The 19,935-nt window shown below is 39.5% G+C and overlaps 2 protein-coding genes across 2 annotated transcripts; both read left to right on the forward strand.

The window, feature by feature from the left end:
* The first annotated feature begins 501 nt into the window (after positions 1-501).
* Positions 502-5,685, forward strand: LOC115146035 (homeobox protein Hox-C13a-like). Its single transcript, XM_029687789.2, has 2 exons — positions 502-1,198; positions 4,662-5,685. Exons 1-2 carry the CDS (start codon positions 538-540, stop codon positions 4,919-4,921), a joined length of 921 nt encoding a protein of 306 aa, XP_029543649.1. The 5' UTR covers positions 502-537; the 3' UTR covers positions 4,922-5,685.
* A 9,267-nt stretch (positions 5,686-14,952) lies between these two features.
* LOC115146042 (homeobox protein Hox-C12a-like) lies at positions 14,953-17,519 on the forward strand. The gene is made up of 2 exons (XM_065021136.1): positions 14,953-15,553; positions 16,434-17,519. The coding sequence occupies exons 1-2, from the start codon at positions 14,953-14,955 to the stop codon at positions 16,670-16,672; spliced, it is 840 nt and encodes a 279-aa protein (XP_064877208.1). The 3' UTR covers positions 16,673-17,519.
* The last annotated feature ends 2,416 nt before the right edge of the window (positions 17,520-19,935 follow it).

A 19,935-nucleotide genomic window follows, 5' to 3' on the forward strand; every position in this document is an offset into this window, starting at 1 on the left:
ACATTAGACTATAGGTGATGTACCTTAGCCTAGTTGATTACATCCGAATATTGGTTAACCAAAATACGCCATTCAAGCCTAATCTTTACCTTATCAAGAACCGAAAATCTTCACAAGTATCTAAATAGTATCACTGGCCCGGCGAATTCTTCGACATCGCCAACGTTATGTGGTTTAGATTAAATACTTTTCCGTTTTGTAAAATAGGAAGATTATGGCCTCTTCCACCTTCAAACTGTTGAGCATGTTTCACGTCCCCTTTAAGGATACTTGCCTCTGACAACCCAAGCCAATGAGAGTATCCGCTGGACTTTACAATCAAGAAACAAACACCAGTGGTGGTTTAAAGGGATGAGCCACTCGCCCCCACCCCGAGCACACTCTCGTGTCGGTCTCGTTATTTTATCACGTGTCAGCGGATCTAGGGTCTCAATAATGAACTGGACACTTGGGTATTGCGCATGCGTAAAATGTGCTTGGAGATGAGGTGTCAGTCTTGGAGTAGTCGACTTTTAAAAAGCTTCGGCAACCCGTGATATGACGACTTCGCTGGTTCTGCATCCACGCTGGGCGGACACCTTAATGTACGTATATGAAAAAAGCCCGAATGAAAATAATCAGAATAAAAACCAATCAATGGAGGGACTAGGCGGGAATTGTCCTGCTACTCACTGCAGGGAACTGATCTCGCACTCAGCGTTGGGACGACACTCCGGCAGCCTAAGCCACCAGGGTTCTGTGTACTCGGAAATACCCTCCCAGGACACAGGGCGACATTGCCCCGCTACCCAGACTTCCTCTAGCACCACCCTGGGTTATGGCTACCCGTTCGGAAGCCCTTATTACGGTTGTCGATTGTCACACTCGCACAACGTTAACTTGCAGCAGAAGCCATGCTCTTACCACCCTGCCGAGAAGTATACAGAACCAAGCGCGGCACTGCCCACGGAAGAGCTGTCAGGCAGGGCAAAGGAGTTCGCCTTTTACCCGAGTTTTGCTAGTTCATACCAGACTGTCCCAGGTTACTTGGACGTGTCTGTGGTTCCCGGTATCAGTGCGCACCCGGAACCGAGACATGAAACTTTGATTCCCATGGATGGATATCAGCATTGGGCTCTATCTAATGGCTGGGACGGACAGGTGTACTGTTCTAAAGAGCAAACACAGTCAACACATCTCTGGAAATCTCCATTCCCAGGTATGAAAACCTTTTCACTTTTATTAAAATGCATGGTTCATGTAATGTTTAATAATACCAAGTGTTTTTTACGCTTCACACTTGTTAGTGTTACCTGCACTGCACTAAGACGAACAGGACCAGCAGTGTGTGTGTGTGTGTGTGTGTGTGCGTGCGCACGCCCGCAGTGTTTCCCCTATATTCATTTAGCAGTGGTAGCCCACCGTTGCTAAATTGTTGCCACACCTGCAAAAAATGTCATAGAAAATGTGTATATATATATACATTTTTTTGCAGGGGTGGCAACAATTGAGCAACTTTGGGCTACCACTGTATACATATCTCTCTAAGAAAGGATCGACATTTCATGACATACATTTGCTTTTATTTATTCATTCATTTATTAATTTAAAACCCGTTTCCTTTGTATAGCCTTGTCATATAAAACAGCTTATGACTATAACGCACTTGAAGTGCATGATATCACAGGGTAGTGAGAGTGTTTGTTTATGTTCGTCTTTGCGTTCAATTCCGGAGAAGAGGCCATTTTTCAATAGCCGGATATTGAACTAGAAACAATGCAAAAAAACAACACCTTTGATTTTATAGTCGCTACAATGAGGTTTATGGATTGGAGCAGGGCACCGTTGCCCTCCCAGATAAAATAACAGATATTTGCTCATTGCAGTAAATCTAGTCATAACAGGGAGTGGTGCCTTGAAGCTCGCCATTTTTACGCCTTGCGTTTATTCTCAATTTGCTATTGCGAGCACATTTTTTTCCAGTTTTTTTCGTGAATATTTCAAATTGAATGCCAAATCAATGGTATTCAAGGGTGACTCGATATAGGGTGTGTGTGTGTGTGTGTGTGTGTGTGTGTGTGTGTGTGTGTGTGTGTGTGTGTGTGTGTGTGACAAATAAATTATCCATTGGCTATGAATGCGTTGAGTCAATTCATAGAAATATGCATTTTCAGTTTTGTTTCCATTTTATAAGTAGCCTTAGAAACCTTTCATGTATAAATTGTCTAGTTCAACCGAATTGATCCGTTAGTTATGTTGTGACACTCCGTTATATATACAGTAGAGAGACAAGTAGGCCGATTGCCACTATTGAATAGCACATTCGATTTCTGAATACTACCTTGTTGACGAATAGCTCATAGATTGATGGGCTTGATGACATTTGGAGCTTGTATTACCTCTTGTCGTAGGCCAATACAGTCAATAGCCTATTGTAATATAATGTAGTATTGGGGCTATATGCCCATAACACAGAATAGACTTACTGTGTTTGAACAGTCGAACATATTCATATATACTGTACAGTTTTATTTTTTATTGCCCTTGGTTCGATTGACCAATTAACCATTCATAATGTTGTTCATGACCTCATTAAAATAGTCCTTTATATAATCTCTGCTGTCGATGCACTCCTATATTAAACCCTCTGAAATAAAACTCAGTAGAATTAATAAATAGGCTATAATAGGACTGTTAACAAACCAAACTAATGAGCTTGTGTGTGCACATGCACAACCCAGCCGCATGATCAAATGAATAGGATGTGATGTCCTCTACTACATCAATTGAAGCTGCATTCAAGTTTAAAATCAGGGGCCATTAATATAGATAGGATTAGCTGCCCAGCCTATTCCCAACCTATTACAAGTGGGTGAACTTGGGTGGTTCGAGCCCTGAATTCTGATTGGCTGACCGCCATGGTACTGTATATCAGACCGTGTACCACGTGTATGACAAAACATTTATTTTTACTGCTCTATTTACGTTGGTAACCAGTTTACAATAGCAAAATGGCACATCGGGTGTTTGTGGTATATTGCTAATATACTAATATACCAAGGCCTACGTGTTCTGTCGTGCATAAGAACAGCCCGAGGTGCCTTCCTGCTAATCATAGCCCCAATTCAGATTATTAAGGCTTAATATTCGCAGTGTTTTCCTGTCACAATGCCAATTTCATTTTTATGCATAGGTTACATATCTATGTTTGGACTAAATGGTCACCATGGTGTGCCTAGCCAGCAGGTCACCTTGATAGAAGTCAGTATTAGACATACATCCATGTCTGAGGACTTCAGGAGATGGGCTTGGCAAGGCTGAAGTCATTTAAACATTTAGATAATACACTATATATACAAAAGTATGTGGACACCCCTTCAAATTAGTGGATTCAGTTATTTCAGCCACACCCGTTGCTGACAGGGGTGTAAAATCGAGCACACAGCCATGCAATATCCATAGACAAACATTGGCAGTAGAATGGCCATTGCTGAACAGCTCAGTGACTTTCAACGTGGCACCATCATAGGATGCCATCTTTCCAACAACTCAATTTGTCACATTTCTGCACTGTTAGAGCTGCCGTAGTCAACTGTAATTGCTGTTATTGTGAAGTGGAAACGTCTAGGAGCAACAATGGCTCAGTGGCGAAGTGGTAGGTCACACAAGCTCACAGAATGGGACCACTGAGTGCTGAAGCGCGTAGCACATAAAAAATCTTCTGTTCTCAGTTGCAACACTCACTACAGAGTTCCAAACTACCCTAGAAGCAACGTCAGGACAATAGCTGTTCATCTGGAACTTCATAAAATTGGTTCCCATGGCCGAGCAGCTGCACACAAGCCTAAGATCACCATACGCAATGCCAAGCATCGGCTGGAGTGGTGGAAAGCTCGCCACCATTGGACTCTGAAGCAGTGGAAACACGTTCTCTGGAGTGATGAACCATGCTTCATCTTCTGGCAGTCCGACGGATGAATCTAGGTTTGGCGGATGCCAGGAGAATGCTACCTGCCTCAATGTATAGTGCCAACTGTAAAGTTTGGTGGAGGAGGAATAATAGTCTGGAGCTGTTTATTATAGTTTGGTCTAGGCCCCTTAATTCCAGTGAAGGGAAATTTTAACACTACAGCATACAATGACATTCTAGACGATTCTGTGCTTCCAACTTTGTGGCAACAGTTTGGGTAAGGCCCTTTCCTGTTTTAACATGACAATGCCCCCGTGAACAAAGTGAGATCCATACAAAAATGGTTTGTCGAGATTGGTGTGGAAGAACTTGACTGGACTGCACAGAGCCCTGACTTCAACCCCATGAACACATTTGAGATTAATTGGAATGCCAACTGCAATCCAGGTCCACATACTTTTGGTCATGAAGTGTATATTTTGATATAACTATACCATAATGACTGCAATCTAACCGTAGCCTACCTCAAATATTTAGGCCCATATTTAGGCCCTTAATAAAGTAGCCTATAGCCTAGCCCTGCCCAATCTACGGGACCATTTTAAATGCAATGCATCAGAATCCAGTGCTGGGTGCTTTCACATTGTTCTGCCTGTAATAAAATATAATAAAAAACAATATTTCCAATTGTTTCTTCTCATTTTCAAATGTTGGCTAACAGTCGTTGTTTTCTCGGCCTTCCTTTCAGTGTGTTATGCCCTTCTTTTCTCAGATGTCGTCCCTTTGCAGCCAGAGGTCAGCAGCTACAGACGAGGCCGCAAAAAGAGAGTTCCTTACACCAAGATCCAGCTGAAGGAACTAGAGAAAGAGTACGCAGGCAGCAAGTTCATCACCAAAGACAAGAGACGTCGAATATCTGCCACTTCTAATCTCTCTGAACGCCAGGTCACCATCTGGTTCCAGAACCGGCGGGTGAAGGAGAAAAAATGTGTCTGTAAATCTAAATCAAGCTCTCACATGCATGCCACTTGATTCAGTCCAATCTCACTGGCATGACAACTCAAATACTTTTTATCACAGAAACGCTCGATATTTATACATCGACAGAATTCTCACCTATGATGCATTGCACAACACAAACTTAATCTCACCTCCCTATTTGGACATAAACTGGGGGGAAATACAGAAGATTGAATGAAAACTGGTTGGAACGAATGATCACATCCTTACAGGGGCATCGAAAGCAATACCAGCATTGTTGGTATAGCCTCAGACCTAAATTACAAACGTTTGTGCCTGATAAAGTAAACGGAGGTCTTTGGGGATTTCATACAGTTATCTTGTTCAGACATTGTCAGGTGTTGGACACATCAAGACTGAACTCACTTGTCAATTATATTGTATATGGCCGTTTTAGTTTGATCCCACGGGATTGAGCAAGGTTACTATTGTCTATTGTACAGTACCATGCATATTTAATTACAAGTTGTCTCGTATGACAGGGGTTGTAAAATTGCTACAGACTATTTTATGGTTCTCATATTATTTTGATAATTTTTGTCAGTGAAGGATATGTCTCTGTAATGCAACTGGAATGATTGTAATCCGTATAAGAATATTAAAAAGTATTGCAGAATCTTTTGCCATTTGGTTTGTATAGTGAGTTAGGTCTTATAGCATTCGGGCTGTGCATTCCGATTGTAAGACGTTTTATTAATTTTATTTGGTGCAGTATTTGAACTGTGATGTGGTGCTCGATCGAAATGTACTCAATGGAGACATGTTTCATAAATAAAGAAATATAACGATCAAACAAGATCAAATGTACCTGTTTTCTATGGAATCTGTTTTCTATTTTATCGACATGAACCTCTATCTGAACCCGTCTCCCACTTATCAGGTTTTATCGCTTAATGTCTACTCTGGGGTGTGGTGCCAGGAAGATGACCTGTCGCTCAACGTCAACAAAACTAAGGAGATGATCGTGGACTTCGGGAAACAGCAGAGGGAGCACCCCCCTATCCACATCGATGGGACCACAGTGGAGAATGTGGAAAGCTTCAAGTTCCTTGGCGTACACATCACTGACAAACTGAAACCCTCACAAACTTTTGCAGATGCATAAATTAGAGCATCCTGTCGGGCTCTATCGCCGCCTGGAACGTCAACTGTATCGCCCACAACCGCAAAGCTCTCCAGAAGGTGTTGCGGTCTGTCCAACTCATCACCGGGGGCAAACTTCCCGACCTCCAGGACACCTACAGCACCCGATGCCATAAGAAGGCCAAAAAGATCATCAAGGACATCAACCATCCGAGCCACTGCCTGTTCACCCCGCTATCATCCAGAAGGCGAGGTCAGTACAGGTGCATCAAAGCTGGGACCGAGAGAATGAAAAACATCTTCTATCTCAAGTCCATCGGACTGCTAAACAGCCATCACCAGCATATCAGGGTTGGCTGCCTATAGACATAGATTAGGAATCACTGGCCACTTTTAGAAATGGATCATTAGCCACTTTAATAATGTTCTGTATCTAGCATTACTCATCTCATATGTATAAACCGCGCTCCACACTATTCTACGGTTTCTTAGTCGCTTTTAAATTGTGTTTACATATTTCATCACATTCATCGATTTGAATCTACCTATCTTTGTCTGACGTCTTCACCAACTGACACACACTGGTTGAATCAACGTTGTTTCTATGTAATTCCAATGAAATTACGTGGAACCAACCTGGAATTGACGTTGAATTGCGCATTGACAATTAGTTGGTGCGTGAGAGCTAAGACTGTATACGCAAATGTTGTGCAAATCAGAAAAGCATATGGACTTTTGTTGAGATACCAAATTATGGACCACAATCCAAAAAAAGGAAATAATAACCTATGTTGATATTCTAGTTAGGTTATTATGATGCATGTTGGAAAATGTTCTTATTTGGTAAATAAACAGCAGTCCAACCTCAAATGTTCAAGTGGAATCGTTAATAAAAGTGCCGTAAATTGGCCACAGCCTAATTTGATAACAATACCTCTTTGAACTTGCATGCAACCACCTTCACTGACGTTAAGCAGGGATACTCCTGGACTAAATGGTTAAGAACCCCTCAACTGAAAAAGGATCCATGACTATGGTTTAGATTCCAGAATGATTACGCAATCCAGACTTTTTCCTCGTCATATCATTTTAAATTCTGCTTTCAAGACCAAAAAGTCGATCTACTTCAGGACCAACTGATACAAATTAACCTCCTTACTATCTTAATTCGATATTGGAAGATTGTCATGCCAATTAAATCACTTTCAAAACTGGGTTTAGTCGGTCTATAGGTTAAGTGAAAATATCTCAGTGAAAACTAAAACTACATATTCTGAATATGATTATGTCAAAATGGAATGATAGGCTAGGTATTTTGTCAAAAGAAGAATTGTCTGTGTAGATTATTAACAAAACGTTTAGTCAGTAGCCTAAAAAATCTGTTACGTCGCTTTGCTGCTTGGCTGTTTCAGTTTTTATTCTCCGCAGCAATGTGATTAATTTATTATATGTTCCAAGATATGGCATTAACTAATTTGAGATTATCATATGACTCTTATAGCCTACATTTGTAATATTGTAATATATTATCTAAAGCCTATATATACCTATGTAGACTACATTTTCTTTTATCGAAATTCGACAATGGAAATGCCACACAGTTTTGAAACAATCGGTGAATAAATGGATAATATTCTTGAGGAAATTGGCCTTTTACGCACGCGTTTAGTTGTGCGTAAAAAAAATAACCCTCGTGTAGCACGTATTCCTTGAATACCGTGCATTTTACCCTAAGACATGTTAGGCTATAATTTATTCAGCAATATTCAAAAATGATTTTACATGTTCATAATAATCCATATTTCAACTCTATTATCTTGCATCTGTGTCTCAAATTCACTTTTTTGCGGAAACCCTTTAGTGAACATGCGAGCCCACCATTTAAAAATGAATGTGTAAACGGATACCGAGCTACTAGTTGCGTGCGAAGACTGGATGAAGCATCTCCTATCTGAATTGACAGATCCTAATGGTTTCATTTTTAAATCTCGACTAAATACTCTATAGGCCTACGTGATAGTGCTTTTGGCATATTGCTTGTGGATGACGTGTGATTAGAGCACACAAGAGGCTATACGTATCTTTAAATATGCTATCTAAGGTATCCTGAGTGTTTCTTAATTTAATCGAGCAAAATTAATTAGCTGACTTGGTAGGCTTGGTAGTCCATGAGCTCAAATAGTAGCCCAATTTGGCCCAATTTGCGCCATAGTCGTGTTGATTATTAATGTAGGCCATACTCTCTAAAACGCAACAAATACGTCCTACTTTTAACCATTGGCCTTGTTTGCTAGTATATTTTGTTAAATAAACTTTTAGCAAAAGTTTTTGGGCTTGTATCGTACCCTGAAATGCAACTGCGGAGCTCCTTGTCTTTTGTGTCTGTACGTGACTTCTTGGCTACCCTTGACCATGACTATGCAGTCACTTTGACCTTGACATAACAACAGCTCGCGCATAGCAAACTAGGGAAGGTTGTGCTTCCTTTCTCTGGTGGGATGGATGGTGGGCCTCGCGGTTTGTTTGCAAGGCAATAGAATGTTTGTTCTAGTCTAGACAGGTTATCGCTAGCATTCCATAAAATAGTTTACTGTCAATTCTTATTTGATATCATCCCCAAAGTATAGCCATTTTAATCCGTTTCTGTCGTTCATTTATATTTCTTATTCTTAGTATGTTTCCTTATTTTCTGCCTGGCGGTTTTACAGAATAATCTCGCCCCGGTCTCCAGACCTTAAATTATACAGCACACTTACACAGTCATCATATGGAGTGTGTCGTATTTTGAGCTTGTATAACAGGTAGACAGACCATTGACTTCTTGCAAGTCCATCAGGTTTGACACTGACAAGTTTGAGCTGTAGCGTTCTTTTCAAATCGAGATTTAAGGTGTACTCCTTGCGATGAGCTGTGCATCTGCCTTAAAGGAAAACAGACGTGGCCCATGAACTCATTTTGAAGGTATGTAGGCTGTTTTTATACCTTGAGTTGACATAGATGTGCAGAACTGTATGGCTATATCAAGAGTGTATACCTGCTCCGTTTCAGATTTAGGACTTCAATAATAGGAAAGAGAATAGCGGCATGAGATTTGTCCTCTTAAGATGTAACTTTATTTATGTGTGCATGCACACCTATGGTCGTATTTTTGCATGTGGGGAGTGCAGTAGCCCAAGGTTATGAACTATCACTCATTTTGCTTACACAATTTCATGAAATAGCTTAGATGGCACTGGTAGAAAACAACCTTAAAGGTTCTGTAAGATGAATAGCATGTTTTAGTGAAGACAGGCAGCTTAGAAACTAATTGGTTTGTTATTTTGTTTCATTTTAAATAGCAAGAAAAAACTATTTTATTGGAATATATTGCGAGAATTGTACAATCATAGGCCTATGGAAGCGTTTAGCGCACACTTTTGATAGACTGTACATATTGGAATAGCACGGCCTAATTCTTGCTTGGTTTCGATCACGGCTCTTATAAAACCAAATATCTGAAAATCTACAAATTCATTTCTAGAATGGAAATAAGTCACACACACACAACCATTTGAAACAGTTGTTGAACAAATGGCAAACATTTTAAAGAAGTAGTGAGCCTTTTACGCACGTGTTTATTTGTGTGTAAAATAGTGTAGCATTCACTTATCCAATGAAATATAATACAATGTGGATTGTATTTTCAGTTTAGATTGTTCATGTTTAGGCCCATGCATTACGTTTCTGAGCTGTGGGCAATCGGTATTCATTAGACTATCTGGAGTTTCAATTTCACATTTCGATATATCGAAACATTTGAAATGGCTTTTGACAAATATCACTTTGTTATGTCTCTGTAAAGCACGTAGTTGAGCTGCTTGTTTACATTTAAAATCACTGGGCATCGATACCGTAATACTGTATTATTTTGTCTCACTTGTAGCCTGCCTACATTTGAACAGTGTTCCTTAACTAAAAAGTCCACAATGTAGCTCGTTTTTGGATAACATCTTAAAATATTAGGTTATATTTCTTTGTTGAATATCTTGTCACATTATGTCTTCAGTTTTATGTTTTATAATTTACATAATTTACATGATATAATTTAGCCTACATTAACACATGGATTTTGTCCACTCGTGTGAGTCAATATCTTACATTAGAACCGTGGGGACCGATCTAGGGAAAGAGCTCAGAGAGAGGAGGCTTTCATGGTCAGTCGACCAGAGTTTAAGCCGGAGTATGAGTGAGTGAATATGTGCAGTCCTGAGTGGGCATGCTGAACTGAGAAGGAGGATGACAGCCTCTGGTGGTGGATGGATGGACATTTCAGGAAGTAGTGGATGGATTAACCCTTGGCAGTATATAGGTGAGCAGAATTGGAAGAAGAACAACACTGTCGCGTTTTAGATTTTTTTATCAAAAGATTTGTCTTAATGATCTGAGATTTTATTACGTATTGCCTTACTCTAATCCAAACAACCACCTCAACCACCCAACCAGAAATGTTTCGCTTTTATCAATTGTAGTTGATAGTAGTAGTCTAATTAATCTTTTTTTGAATTTAGGTTTTTATGGCATGTCATGTTGCATGATTTAAAGCTAGTTTGTCAGCCAGAAGAACTACCTTTATCCTGAACAGCTGAACTGTGTTCGAGATGACATTGCATCAGCAAAAGGCTGCAGCCGTTCCTTTCAGATGACGCATTCACACGCAGGGAAATTACATATTGTAACATATTATGGCAGATGTTTATTTTAAAAACAAAAATGATTGGCGACGAAATATGATTAACAGTTTTTATTGTTATTACTAATTCTGGATTAGTAATTTGGTAGGTAATCGGAAGTCTTTATGACACACATAATCATACACACACCACACACAGACAGATTTATGAGATTTGTATCACAGTGCAAAAACCGCATGTGGGTCCATAATATGCGGTTGTGCCTTACCAAACAAATCACAAGGACTGTTACAAAATAGGTCATATATCCTACAAATAGAAAACATAATTCCAAAAGTATTTGAAGCCATCCCAGGTGATGTCTTGGGCTATGTATTTGTTGTATATATTCAGGGTTTAGGGTAAACAAAATGTAGGCCTATCGATTGGAGTAAAGATGCAATTGACTCAGTATGAATATTTTCTTAATCAATGCCAATGAAGTATATAATGTGCCCATGAAGTATATTATGTGCCCATGTAGTAGCCTACTATATGCCCAATATGCTACTACATGCCTATTATGTGCCCATGTAGTAGCCTACTATATGCCCAATATGCCTACATTTCATATTACGAATTGCAGATGTCCTGTAAAGTAAACCTTATAAACCTAGTTAAATTGAGGCTTGTTCATTTTATCCAACTGCTTAATATACCCTCTTCTTTTTGTTTACTTTAGCTGTCTTTATACGATAATACATTATACGTTAACATTTTGTTTAGATCAAGCCATTGATTGTGGGATAAATTGGTACTTAGGTTTTTCATTTGAATTTGACTGAAGTAAAAACACGTTCTGTTTTTATTGAGTTGTAGACTAATCAAACGTGGATTACATTTAAAATAGCCTTGTAATCTGTGTCAAACTCAGATTAAAATTGTACAAAATGATATCGATGCCATGTTGATGAAGTTGTTGAAACAATGAAGAAACAATCAAGTGCTAACGTGTGCTCTTGATGAAGGCGCCCCGACACGCGTCAGCATTAAACATTATTGAAGGAGATTAAGTTGCAGTCCTTAGTTTCTTTTACATTCCAGTGTCCAATTGTGTTTCTTAGATTTCCCATTTAATATTGCTATTGGTGTTGCCTGTACGAAACCTATAGGCTGTAGACTGAATAATTATATAATTTCATTCTCACGAAAAATCATTAAACATTTCAAAAACATTAATATATTGATGGGACAAATATAATTAGGCTACTCAACTATTAGATAACTCAAGTGCTATACTTTTTTATATGCTACCATCTAAGAATGAGCTATAGTGGCCTAATGTAAACACGTCTGATAAATATTTGGCTTCAGGATGATTTTGGGGGGGACAAACGAGTCTCATGAGTTTCAAAACGGTGCTGTAACTTTGACAACATGTTGTAACGAACTCAAAGGAAGGAAACGCTCTTTGTTGACGCTATTGTCCCTGCCTGGACATGGCGAGAGATTCCAAGACAGTTGTGTCAATGAGCCAGCAGACATCAATGCACTAGACAGTGACCTTGAACTGCCGAAGCGCCAATTGGTAGGCCCATTGCGTTCTACGTTTTTTTTTAAACGTAAAGAAAGAACTTGAGTCAGAGAAACGCGGAAGTTCCATCACCTTTTTACAACTAAACTGTATGTTAACATGTTGTGTTCAATATAAATATAAGTGATCTTGTTGTTTTTTCTTCCTTTCGAGGCGTCAGGTTTTGTAGTTATTATTTTTGTTCAATGGTTGTCATTATGCGGCATGTGTAGGCCTTATCTTCTCTTTCACCAAGGTAACTTCTGTGTTTGCCAAACGGACTGTTCTTTAACCTCATAACTTGTGATAAGCACTGTGTGCGCTGAGAAATGGATAGGCTACATTAGCACAAACATCAAATATGTATTGGTCTGTGCGTTAGTGATCCTAGATATCGTAAACTGTTGTTATGAGATTCTCCTTGATACTTTGGTCAATACCATCCTAGTACCCTAACATTTGCATTGACTGAAGCGGTGAATGACTGGAGGTCGATGACTGATGGTGTCTTTTTCTGATAATAATTATAATATGCCTACAACATTTTGTGAACTTTTGCAGCATATAGGCCTACTTCGCGTAACTAGTTGCGGCAGGTAGCCTTGTGGTTAGAGCTTTGGGCCAGTAACCGTAAAGTTGCTGGATCGAATCCCCGAGCTGACAAGGTGAAAATCTCTCGTTCTGCCCCCGTTAACCCACTGTTCCCCGGCAGGCCGTCATTGTAAACAAGCATTTGTTCTTTATAATCCGAATCCGAACGCTATTGATTTGAAAATCCACGGCAAATGACCCATACACAAAATTCGTTTTGAACGATCCAATAACTACATCAGTTATTTGAGGCAGAACAAAACAGCTACAAGACCACAAACACTCCTTGGAAATCCATGTCATGTGTTTTATTAGTTTGTATTTGCAGTCATTTGTTTATGGAAAGGGTCCTATTTGGGTAGTCTATTACGCACGACATTATTTTAAATACTCGCCCCGTAATCTTTACCCCCCCGCATATTCAGTTTAAGACTCGTGTCCCAAAAATTAAAGATTGCACGTATTGTAGCTATATTTGAACTCCTTCTGACCTCAGGAGCCTTCCTTCCGTAGCTCTAATGCAAAGCTTTCGTTATCCCATTTAAATGTTCCATACATAACAACAATCTTTATCTTGTGACTAATGTAAAATTTTCTTTCTCACAGAAGTATGCAAATTCACATTTGTTAGTTATAAATGTGGCATTGTATATTAGGCCTTTTTCCATCCTTCTTGTCGAATATGAATCCTTACAGACACTATCATTTATTTTTTGTCGCATCGTAGAAGCTGCTGCAGAAGCCAATGCTTCCATGAAAGTGATATGTAATAGCAGGTTTATTACACATTGATAAAATAGCGACTCCTCTCTTTAAGATGTGGAGTATGCACACATAGGCCCACTATTGCACTGTAACAAGAATGGCAATCCATTAGCAATTTCTTAATATACAATGTTTTGTTTACAGCTTACGTCATTCCTATCATTTGGCAAGTAGGCAAATTATTAGAAAGCGGTGAAGGTTGTCAGGAATTTCGAGAATAGCAACATTAGGACTACACGAGTAATGTTAAAATGAAAAGTGTGTAGTGGGTAGTGGGTAGGCCTATGTCTAAACCAAAAATTACGTCTTTGTTCAATTTCATTTCATACACGTTGTTGTGTTTAGAGGCAATGGAACACTTTCCTAATTGCACCAGCCAGTCTCCTCATGGAAATGCGCACGGCTCAATGCATGCCTATTTTGCCTTTTCTTTCCATGAAATATGATCATTACTCAGTGAGCCCTTGTTTCGCAGTATCATACAGATGTTTAGTTACCTTACTCAACTTGTTTGGGACAGGGGCGCTCAATTGCAAATCATTGAATAAAAACGCACTGTGATGAATTTCGACTGATGAAGCGCTTTTAGACTGCTTTGACCACCTTGTTAAACCCACATAAAAATAATAGTTTATAACAAGCTACCCAATGTATGGCTACGAACGTTTAATGGGATAAATGTTGAAGTTATTCCTTGGAAATGCTCTTAAAATAACCTTATTGCAGATCATCTTTTTTTACAGAGCCAAAGGTTTCAACTTTACTGACCCCGCTACTGTAAATACGAGAGAAGTTAGGCTGTGAGTATCAGTCGTTTCCTAAAATAGACCCGTAAAGTGGAGCATCACAGCTTTATATGACATTCAGTTCGTCTGTAATTTGCTCTAAAATAAAGAGTGAGGCATGCACACCCAACAATGGTAGATATTTGGTGGGGGGGGGGGGGGGCAATATAACACTTACAGGCCTTTGTGCAGCTGCCTTGTAACCGTTAAATGACATATTAAAAAGAAAAGGCAGGCTCTCGGAAAACTTTACTAAGATAAATATGGCCTGTAGCCTAATATTAATGGATTGGGTCATCACTTGAAAATTAAAGAGTATAGTATTTTGAAGCAATAAAGAGAAATCAAACAAGCAATGAAGAGAAAACAAACCCAGATTTTATTTGGCATAAAATGTACTTTAAAAAGCATATAAAACCCATAATACAGAAGTGAATGTTTTGTTTGGGCAGACATGGACATAGTGGGTGGCACCTTCTGTAACGCAAGTTGGTGAAGACATGTGACTCTATTCCGACCAATCAGGCGCGCCGCTCGGTTTCACTATGTTAAATGTCAGATCGCTATAAACTAGAAGCTCTTGGTCGGCCCGCCGAAATGGGCGAGCATAATCTTCTTAATCCCGGTTCCGGGTTTGTGGGACCTTTGGTAAACATCCACACTGGAGACACATTTTACCTCCCCAATTTCAGAGCGTCCGGGGGACAACTGGCGGGTCTAACCTCTCTCTCCTACCCAAGAAGGGACAATGTATGCTCGCTCCCTTGGACCCCTTCGGAGCCGTGCAATGGATATCCTCAACCCTACTTTAGCAGTCCCATGCCCATCAATCCCTCTTTCAACCGTGCATGTGAAATCACCAGACAAGATGAAAGCAAATGTTTTTACAGCAATGGTGGCGGCAACAGGGAACCCTGCGCTGAAAGCGCAAACCTCAAACGTGAAGAGAGGGCAAGAGGAGACTCCTCTTCCTCCATAACGACGGAGCATGGACTGCACAACGGGATGGGCAACAATGGTACATTTTCCAAGTACGACTATGGCCCGGAGCAGTTGACCCAAGATCCGCCATCCTGTCAATCCCTAGAATCTGACTCCAGTTCATCGCTGCTCAATGAAGGGAGCAAATCTTCTGCAGGCATCACTCAGGCGTTGACATCCCCTGGCAATCACGCACTAAGCACAGCCGCGGGTGGAGGTGAGTTATTGGACATTAACAATGGAATGTAAAGCGCTTGTTTTTGTCATTGGAATCTTATTTCTTGATTTGTTGATAGTCCTGTTGCTCGTCTTTATAAATTCTTAGGATGCTGAATTTACACGAGGCTTGCATGTTGGGGTGAGCGCCGCTAGGGGAAGCATTCAAGGAAGGGTACATATTTTCGTTTACACTCAGCCTTTTACACACCAGTAAACCCTTACAGCACCATAAAAAATCGATGTTGTTTGTGGTAAAAATGAGAATGTCTTGTGGTAAAAATTAGAATTGACACACAATATTTTGAACAATTTCAACCTATAGGATTTCAGGAAAAACATAGACTCAAGGTTTTTGATAGTTTGTTACAAATAACATCAGACACCGAAAAAAAGACATGCTGTTATTCACAAGAACTCTAGCTTGCATGCCTTTGGCAATTCGATATGCTTGCATGCTTGAGAGTGAGACTATCGTTATTGACGACCTTAACTGTCACTGTAAACCTGACACAGACTAATGTGAATTACAGCGTATCTATCCACAATCAAATTACAAGATGTCATGCGTCCCACTGTCTCACCACACATTCTTTGGTGAAATTCAAAATTGTGAATACCTTTTACATAATAAACAGTAGTAGTATAATATAATTTGTTTGAGTGTCCATATTCTACTCTGAATGTTAACTCATTGTTTTAAATGAGTCTGTTTTAAGACTGGGCCAGGAACTGCTCACACGTTTGATAACCAGCTCTATAGAATCAACTGATGCAGTGCAGGACTTTTACCTTAGCTTGGCGATGTATGCCAAACTATAGGCTATAGAGCCTTTACGTTCATCCATGCTCACCCATCCACTTCTTCTCCCCCTCTCCAGGCGCCCCGTGGTATCCAATGCACACCCGAACCCGAAAGAAACGTAAACCCTACTCCAAACTCCAGCTGGCTGAGCTGGAAGGCGATTTCATGCTCAATGAGTTCATCACCAGACAGCGGCGGAGAGAACTCTCTGACCGCCTAAACCTCAGCGACCAACAGGTTAAAATATGGTTCCAGAACCGGCGGATGAAGAAGAAGAGATTGATGCTTAGGGAGCAGGCCTTGTCCTTCTTCTAAAAGGGAGAGAGAGGCGAAAGAGAGATTGTGAAGAGGAATATAGGCAGGCAGTATTTTAAATTAAACGTACTGTATTTTGGTGTAATCAAATTCGATCGCATAGCATGCACAGTATGAAGTCTGATGTCTTTAAGAAAGAGGACGCATCTGGTTTATCAATACATATTTCGAAAAACAAATTAATAGTCCAAATATATGTTTATCTGACCTTGAGTCGCATAAAACGTTACTAAAGTAGTGACAGTGCAAGGGGTTAAGTATTCCCTAGCCTGTATTCTGTGTTCTTTGATAGGCCTATAGAAACATCCCATTCGTAAACGCCCTGGAATGAAAGGCACAGTAATTTGGCAAAATATAATTTGTGATTTGTACATTTTTTGATACACATATATTTGACTTTGTAGTTTCCCATAACTTTACCAATACAATACCTACACACTTGTGGCTCACTCGCTAGGGCGGAACGTCCTAGATCAACCATCAAAGTTTATCTGGGGTTTAAAAATGGATTTGATTTAAGATATGAACAAGTAGCCTATAGTTGTGAAGAATATGAAGCTAACAGAAAGTTACGGATTTCATGCTATTGGATTCAAGTCAATAGTAAGTATCAATTAATAGATCAGTTCAATTCACGAATGCACAGCAGCCTGTATTTATAAACCATTTACGTCCATCGCCTGAGTTTAGTGAAATTATGATTGAACTGACCACGATTCTGTTTCATAAATTAGAGTTTATAGGGCTTCTATAGCCTATACGCCTATGTAGGCGACGGTGCATTATGGCTATTGCGCATAATAGTTTACATCTAATCTACATTCCACCAGTAGTCTATTTAATAAGTCTTGACATTATATTTTTCCAAAATCGACCCCAGAACCTATAAAAATCATTAAATTACAGAATCCTAAAACAATTACAATGGTAATGAAAGGCTGAATTTGGGCTATGGTCTAAATAAGCATAGGCCTATTATTTGATAGCCTATTGTCTTGATCGTATAGTGGACAATAAGACAGTTTTGAAACCCTTAGTTGTGTATTTTCAATCAGTCGCGGGCTCTAGGGGACGTGCATGGCCACGGTCAAGGACAACAACTGGCCCTACACCCTACTGCTGTTTTTTAAATTGCGTTTCGATATTTTTTGTCAATCACAACACCTTTATTTGCCAATATCGGTTATCTGGTATTACATTTCTCGTCCCACTTAAACACACAAACACACACACACGCATTTGCTGAGTTGCAGTCTTTAAAGGCTGGGGGGACTGCGATAAGCTATTTGAGGGTATTTTGGGACGGGTGGGCAAGTGTCCATGCTGCTATTTCTGTGCGGAATGATCCGCGGATTCTCTCGACGCTTGAGCGCAAAGTAATAGCCTATGTACCGTCATGACTATTTATCGACTGCGATCTGTTTACTGCAATAATAATTGGCGGCTTGTGTAGACTAATATCTTTCTCCGTAAACACTCGGACACATCCCTATTAGATCCCTCTTTAAAACGTGTATTTCCTGTGTAAATAACTGAGTAGTTGTCATGGAGGAGGTGAAAATGGTCTGGTTTAAGGCCGTCCCTTACTTAGCCCCACAAGGGCATGAATGAGGGCAGTGAAAATGGGTCCTAACTGCAAACGGCTCTTCTTTTGATTGGATTGATATTAATACCAAAAATACTAATACATGTTTTGAGAGGTACATGTAATGTAGGCTTGTATAGGATATCCACTGTAAGATGTGAATTAGGTAGAGAAATTGCGCAAAAAGGATTTATTGTCACGCAATTTGGGCCTATCACTTCCATCACCAAATACTGAAATTCACTTACCTTCTATGCATTGATGATTATTGCTTGTTGTCTGCTACATATTTTCTATTATCCTTATAGTCATTATCATATTGAAAGCTTTAACTAGGCTATATTTTAATGTTATAAAATGTAGTCAGTAGCTGTATTATTGTCGAAGTGACAGTGTTTGCAAGGAATTTGGAATAAGTTCTCCCCTATAGGAATTTCGTTCATGAAAATACAGTATAGATGTCCTGAATTGTTTGTGCTGCGCTCTCTCTCTCTCTCTCTCTCTCTCTCTTTCTCTTTCTCTTTCTCTCTCTCTCTCTCTCTCTCTCTCTCTCTCTCTCTCTCTCTCATAACATCTCTCTCTCTCTATCTCATCTCATTCAATATGTTACCCGTTTGTTGTCTCCACGTAATCAACTCACTTGCGAGTAGGCATATGCTATATTGTAAAAATTAGAATGTAGATGACTGCATTTTAGAATGTCCCATGTGATAAGATTTTCGTTTTGTCTGTGTTGATATGTAACATCATATCCAGCGTATAGAATACATTGGCGATTGTGTGCCCTGCCCTACACCAATATGAATTACATGAATGTTTCAATGTATGTGTAAGATTTATTATGTCTATTAAAATATGTTAACTTTTATATTATTATCATATTGTTAAGGTTATTATCCTGATTTTTCTGAGTTACAGTTCATATAAGGAAATCAGTCAATTGAAATAAATGAATTGCGCCCTTAATCCATGGATTTCACATGCGAAAACAGATATGCATCTATTGGTCATAGATACCTTAAAAAAATGGGCCTCACAATGGGTCTCAGGATCTCGTCACGGTATTTCTGTTAATTCAAATTGCCATAGATTAACTGCAATTTTGCTCGTTGTCCGTAGCCTGTCCATACTGTAATTCACAAGGTTGACGTCACCAAATACTGAAATTCACTTACCTTCTATGCATTGATGATTACAGCTTGTTGTCTTCTATATATTTTATATTATCCTTATAGTCATTATCATATTGAAAGCTTTAACTAGGCTATATTTTAATGTTATAAAAAGTGGTCAATATGACGCCATACACGGTCTGCGGTTGTGAGGCCAGTTGGACATGCTGCCAAATGCTTTAAAATGACATGGTAAAGAAATTAATGTTAAATTATCTGTCAAAAGCTCTGGTGGACATTCCTGCAGTCAGCATGCCAATTGCAGCTCCCACAAAACTTGAGACGTCTGTGGCATTGTGTTGTGTGACAAAACTGCACATTTTAGAGTGGTCTTTTATTGTCCACAGCACACCTGTGTAATGATTATGCTGTTTAATCAACTTCTTGATATGCCGCACCTGTCAGGTGGATGGATTATCTTGACAAAGGATAAATGCTCACGAACAGCGATGTAAACAGATTTGTGCACAAAAGTTGAGAGAAATAATATTTTGTGCTTATGGATG

This window comes from Oncorhynchus nerka, linkage group LG2 (genome assembly GCF_034236695.1).
Source record: "Oncorhynchus nerka isolate Pitt River linkage group LG2, Oner_Uvic_2.0, whole genome shotgun sequence".
Taxonomy (NCBI): domain Eukaryota; kingdom Metazoa; phylum Chordata; class Actinopteri; order Salmoniformes; family Salmonidae; genus Oncorhynchus; species Oncorhynchus nerka.

What these genes read in the sequence shown, in the direction of transcription:
- LOC115146035 (XM_029687789.2), top strand. Translation starts at nt 538, where the DNA reads ATGACGACTTCGCTGGTTCTGCATCCACGCTGGGCGGACACCTTAATG. An exon ending in CTGGAAATCTCCATTCCCAG is followed by an intron (nt 1,199 to 4,661) that starts GTATGAAAACCT and finishes TTCTTTTCTCAG; the next exon opens with ATGTCGTCCCTTTGCAGCCA.
- LOC115146042 (XM_065021136.1), top strand. Translation starts at nt 14,953, where the DNA reads ATGGGCGAGCATAATCTTCTTAATCCCGGTTCCGGGTTTGTGGGACCT. An exon ending in AAGCACAGCCGCGGGTGGAG is followed by an intron (nt 15,554 to 16,433) that starts GTGAGTTATTGG and finishes CCCCCTCTCCAG; the next exon opens with GCGCCCCGTGGTATCCAATG.